We start from the raw sequence: 6,044 nt of genomic DNA on the forward strand, positions 1-6,044 counted from the left end.
TCTAAAGGCCACAAAAGTTTTAGATCAAACTGATATTTGTGTTTTCCCTTATTTAATGTCTTATTTAACTTTTGAACGGGTTGGATTTCAAATAAACATTATAGTGGCCCTTAGGATAGTTTCAATGGTGGGAATCACTCTCCCCATTGTTTTCTATGGTGGAGTCCACTACCACTTTTAATCTGCCTCATTCTTTGGTTATTGCCCTAAAATGATATCTCAAAATGGCTGGACGGTGTGGATACAACACATACATCATAGTGGGGCCCACAGAACTTGGTGACGTCACTTTAGTAGTCGACTCTGCTACTCAACCTGTCAGTATCTAATTCATGTCCTCGTGTCCCGAATGAAAGCGGATTGGTTGGGGTACCTCATGCCAGCTATATAGCTGTTGTATTGATGTCAATAAGTTCTGCGGGTCTAATCATGAGGTATGTGTTATATCCAAACCATCCATCCATTTGGCGAGCTTGTCTTAAGGCTTGATACGAAAAATAAGACGGATCTAACTATCAAGTGGTGAAAATCATTATCTCCGCTGCTATTTATGATGTGGTCTAGATGATCTTTGGATATGATTCATTTTTTTGGATAATGCTCTAAAACGAACTCTAAAAATAGATGAACGGTGTAGATATAATAAATACATCATTGTGGAGCCCATGTAACTTTGATCTTCTTTGAACTGTTTATACAACTCGGAGCTTGAGGAGCATCAGTGCTCATCTTCGCACGACACATACCGACAACAGCTATGTACTGGTGTGAGGTACACCAGCCAATCCGCTTCCTTCTCGTATGGACGCGGATTGCGTCCTACCCCCGCTGGACTCTAGCTCGGAACAGGCAGTTCTGTGGATTGGCCCACTGTGATCACTACCAGAAAACAGGCCAAAGGCTACGGCTAAAAATCGTAGCTAAAAGCCTATAGCTACAGTTAAGATCCGTAGCATGACCGTAGCCATAGGTCTAAAAGCTATGGTTGCAGATACAATCCGTAGCTATAGAGATAATGGATATGGATTAAATCCGTAGCCGTTTCTTCTGTAGCGCTAAAGTATTTACAGCTACGGATTATATCTGTAGCTAAAAGTTGAGAACGAACCGTAGCAATAAGCTTAAATTAGCAACAACTACGGTTTGCAGAAACAGGCTACGGTTAATAGCCGTAGCTAATTATACTATAGGTACGGATTAAATCCATAGCAATATTGTCCATAGGTTAAAATGATATATAGCTACGGATTTTATCTATAGCTAAAAGTAGAATGAGAATCGTAGTAAAAGGCTGAATTTAACAAGAGCAACTGTTTTCAACAAAGTGCTACGGTTAATAGCCGTACCTAATGCCTATTGTTAATAAAAAATAATAATTTGTAATGACAGCTCTTACCATTGTAGTACACCTTGATAACTCATATAAGCAAGATCCAATTCATGGCTAAATCATTCATTCATTCAATCAAACACAATCATTCATTTCCATTCACAAAAGTACAATGCCAACATAATAGTTATATGTCTATTTAAAGTTCTCATTAACAGCAAGATCCAATGCCTTCTCATAGCCAAATAGCTTCTCAACAAGCGCAAGCGAAAACTCCATGGATGTGCATCCGAAGGCTTACTACACATGGATGATCATATACCTATTTGATCTGAAGGAGAATCAATGTTATACGCTGCCAGTCGTTCTTTCAGCTCGAGCACCTTATCATCTTCCTCTCACTATCAACGGCAGTTGGCATTTTCTGCTGAAAGACCCAAACCAAAAAGGCAATGAGAAGTCCACAAAAATAGGGAGATACTTGGGAAATAAGAAGTTTCAGGATTTGCAAACACACCTTTCTAGCAGGAGCCTTCTTCGGAGCTCCCCTGCCTTTGGGTTTTACCCCCTCGGAAACATGTCCTACGGAAAGAAAAAGATAACATGCATTGAGATGAATGAAATCTTCAAGATGGGAAATAAAATAGTAATTGACAATCTGCCTGTACCGAATTCTGTTCCCAGTAAGGTTCGCAAAATTCAGGTTGACAGTGAAACCATGTGATCCTCCATTGATGACGTTAAATGTAGGCACAGGCAGAACTATATTTTTGTTCCCAGCAAGGTTCGCAATGTGCTGCATGAGAAAGAGTGCAACTTAACAAACATATGCTTCAATAGTGAGTGAAGGGCCAGTGAATAATCATACATTTTGAACTGTGTTTGGACAAGAGATGCTAAAAAAGATTACTTTCTCTTGATCTGAAGAGGCCAGTGAATAATCAGATATGATGCATTATGTGTTGATGAATTTGTACCTCCACCATTTTGCAATCTTGGATTAGCATGCACAGACGATGCCTGCAACCTTCTCAATTCCTCAGAAAGTTGGTGGGAGATGAGCTGGACAGAATGGGCTTGAAGGACCTGTGAAATATTCATGTAAACTACAATATGCATAATAGTTCTTTATGACGTTGTGTATAGGTAATAGAAAAAGAAATTTTGGAAGCAAAAACCTTTAAAAGAGTAGAACTTGTCTCTAGATAAAGATTCATGACAGAGCTGGAATGTTGGAAAGGATTGGCAGATGCATCATTTGTTGCTGCAGAAGGTATTTCTTTTAAGAACTTGAGGCAATCCTGGGAAAAAAGAAAGAAAGACATGTCCATGAGTGGACTCTAAACATTTTCATGTTCAAGAAGCTTTAAGAGGAAAAAAAATGTAGCATATATTGAGGACAAGTTCATTCATACAATGGCAATGAAATAAAGCATGTGAATCACCTCGAAAAAGTATCCTTGTATGTGCTCAGAATTTCGTTCAACCATTGCTCCAAATTTATGTGTTCCTTACGAGAAGCAGCTGTAGCCAGTTTGATGCTGAATGTAAATGGAGTCATGTCCAATTAATACTGATAGTCTGATTGTAAGATCTATGAGATGACATGTACATGAGTACAAAAAGCAACAAATGCAGACATGGAAGAGAGTTGTAATACCTGTAAACTTCTTGTGACAGTGCCACTGGTGACTGCTGCGCCTGCTAGGAAATAACTCGTACTTGATGCATCGCCTTCAACATATGCATTTTCAGGGGACCTGTTTCTATGTTTTCTTCATGTTACTCCCTATATATACTGATTCTACGTTTTCTTCATGTTACTCCCTAGAGCATGTCTATCTTTGTGTACAAATAAAACAATCATGTTGATGGTATATATGTAGGAAATTCCTCATATGGCAGAATATACACAATGGTAAGGGTATATACATGTTCAGCTATATACACAACCATATGACTGTGTATTGAGCCCCAATACATAGCCCCAAGAGAGTACACAACATATTATGATAATAATTTGAGTTATTTCCTATTTTATAGAGTTTTATCAATATTGTGGGAGATCCTCACCACTACTAATTACGCCAAGTGCATTCGCACTTTTGCCAATCCACACATGCTAGTTCTAGCAGATCAAAGGCAATCGGAGTTGTCCATAAATTTTGGGTAGCCTAGTTTTGCATAAATCAAGGGAATGGCTTGAATATAAAAAAGGATATGTGTACACAACTTACCTGCATAGGGAAACTTTCGATTGGTGAGTCGATACATCAGTTTCTTCTTTGGTGATTTGTTTGGGGCTGCAAATCGTTAGGTAGGCTTTCAATTTTGGAACAGTGATTTGTTTGGGGCTGTAAATTCCTGTAACCCATATCAAATTTTAGGATCTTCGACAAACAGCGTAACTAGCAAAAAAAAAAAAAAAAAACTAATATGAGACAATGTTAACATTTCCATTTGTGGACTATAGTAGGAGAATTAAGTGACCCGCACTGACGTAAAATAGAGAACTGATAACCTCCAGGCACCTCTACCACAATTTGTAGTACGGGTGTTTAGCCACGAAATGGAAAAAGAAAAGGAAAAAAAAAACCTTTCTTACATCTCGGAGCTAAAAAAATGCCTTGTACTGCATATAGCAGTATAGGTGCCTGTAGGTGGTTAGTTCCGATTGAGAGAAGTCTCAGATTTTTTGCTAAAAGGATGCAACAAATCCAGGGGATTCTCAGGGCACAATCTGTCCACTAGGATGCAATGGATGAATGGTCTGGATTACTAATCCATGGGCATCATTTCCATCAAATAACTCAGCACAAAACCAATAGATGATCAAACAAGCATAACTTTTATGTTCATTATACATCTAAACTGGGTCACAAATTTGGACAGTTTAATGACCTGTATGCCACGTACACAATTTCAAAGTAATCTAGGTGCCTGCGTAACCTCCATTGCACACTGCCAGTATCAAAGTTTTTAGTCTTTAGAAAAACAAAGGGGCAAAAGTCAAAAAAATAAAATAAAGAAAGGATCCCCAAATACCCAGCCCTGTTTAGATGCAAAACAAGGCATGAAAAGATTGGAAGATCCCAGTCGTTCCAATCTCTGGCCTTTTCCCTGAAAATGTAGGTCGTTGTTGTTTCTTCTTCCCAATCAGTTAGGATTGTCATATCAGTGAGATTTTTTGGAAATTCCCAATTCCAAAATGGGCCATCAGATCAACAGTCTACATCACTACACCACAGGCCTGCCCCACGTATAAAAACATATTCTCAGGTCTGAGGGCCATAGACACTTCTGTCTAACCTAAAAGCATTTGGCTGAAAACCAATCCAACAAACGTCCTTGGTTTTGCTGCAAATATATATAAGCCATCATTAGTGACAAGTTCTCAATCAGGTAGCTACACATTCCATAGAATTTCAAGTTTATAGGCTATGATAGATTCGTTTACAAACACTGATGCAGAGATTGGTGCCATGTCCTTTTCTTTTCTTTTCTTTTTTGTTTTTTGCCATTCTTGGTTTCATGAAAACCGGAACCCAAATTCAGATAGCAATGAACTGAACACAACATTATTCATGCAGTGCTCATACCAGGATCATGATATGATGATACCAATGCCTTGAGAATATTACTAATATCCGTGGCCATAACTACATAAAAGAAAAAAGAAAAAGGAAAAACACTCATTCCATCTATATGTATATGTGTGTCATCATCATAGCTTTGTCTCAGCTATTTCGGATCAGCTTCTCAAGAATGTTAAGCTGCCCATTTGACACCAACCGTCCAAATTTACCTGGGCTTGGGACCTGTTAGTATGTGTCATAAAGAACACACACATGAACACACACACACACACATAGAGGGAGGGAGGGAGGGGGAGAGAGAGAGGGAGAGAGAGAGATGACTCTTACGGGAGTTCAAATCTAGCATTTGCATGATCATGAATGTGATATTTACACCAGCCACAGCAAATGGATACTCCCAAGTAGCTCGCTTTCCACCTTGCCTGTTCAATAGTCTCTGAAAAGTTGGGATGGATAGAATCATCCCAGTGATAGCGAAGGTGCTAACTCAGCTGTTGTCTCTGTAAGAACACCCTGCCAATACAATTCATTTAAGAATTCAATCGATTTCTATGTCAAGAAAACAAAAAAAAAAATCCTGACAGATGGCTCACAGTTGATCTCTACAGCTACCTGGAGCATGCAAAAAGAAAAAAGAAAAAGAAGATGAATATGCTAAATGGGTAGTAGTCGAAATCGCCATTTAGTTTCATTTAGGTGGGAAGCAGGCCCTTAATTTCATTCAAATTCAAAAAAGCATTCGCTTTGACAAAAAACGAGTAGCGAGCACACTGCTAGAGGGGAAAAGGCCGAAACTGCAAATTCAGATGATTTTGAGTCTGAATTAAAATACATGATAAGCAATGCCAACCTCATTCAAATTAGAATAATGATACCTGATTCAAGATTGTTTTTTTCCATTTTTCTTTGTTTCCTTTAGTTCAATTCAACTGAGCAAGCCTTGCATCCAAACACGCCTTACGTTTAATATAACAACCTCGCCAAAATCTATGGCCCATAAGACATCTACATTGAGATCCATAAATTGAGTTTGGCAGCTTGGATTTGAATCCTGTCAGATCCATAAATTGAGTTTGGCAAACTACATTATGACATTAGAATTATTCAAAAGAGCTTTT

General features: G+C 38.5%; 1 protein-coding gene and 1 long non-coding RNA gene across 4 annotated transcripts; both read right to left on the bottom strand.

Moving 5' to 3' along the window:
• Window positions 1-1,449: 1,449 nt before the first annotated feature.
• LOC131249979 (uncharacterized) lies at window positions 1,450-2,736 on the bottom strand. 3 transcript variants are annotated; one of them, XR_009172944.1, is made up of 5 exons: window positions 2,509-2,736; window positions 2,308-2,416; window positions 1,999-2,126; window positions 1,844-1,912; window positions 1,450-1,525 (listed from the first exon to the last, which is right to left on the bottom strand). XR_009172944.1 is itself a non-coding variant. In XM_058250687.1 (4 exons), the coding sequence occupies exons 1-4, from the start codon at window positions 2,659-2,661 to the stop codon at window positions 1,518-1,520; spliced, it is 339 nt and encodes a 112-aa protein (XP_058106670.1). In that variant the 5' UTR covers window positions 2,662-2,736; the 3' UTR covers window positions 1,450-1,517. The 3 variants fall into 3 exon arrangements, 2 of the variants coding, with proteins under 2 accessions (XP_058106670.1, XP_058106669.1); XM_058250687.1 differs by lacking the exon at window positions 1,999-2,126; XM_058250686.1 differs by lacking the exons at window positions 1,450-1,525; window positions 1,999-2,126 and having other exon boundaries at window positions 1,624-1,912.
• A 284-nt stretch (window positions 2,737-3,020) lies between these two features.
• On the bottom strand, window positions 3,021-5,370 carry LOC131249980 (uncharacterized). Its single transcript, XR_009172945.1, has 3 exons — window positions 5,254-5,370; window positions 3,568-3,694; window positions 3,021-3,458 (listed from the first exon to the last, which is right to left on the bottom strand). It is a non-coding gene; the product is annotated as an uncharacterized LOC131249980 (long non-coding RNA).
• Window positions 5,371-6,044: the final 674 nt, after the last annotated feature.

This window comes from Magnolia sinica, chromosome 6 (assembly GCF_029962835.1).
Source record: "Magnolia sinica isolate HGM2019 chromosome 6, MsV1, whole genome shotgun sequence".
NCBI classification, from domain to species: domain Eukaryota; kingdom Viridiplantae; phylum Streptophyta; class Magnoliopsida; order Magnoliales; family Magnoliaceae; genus Magnolia; species Magnolia sinica.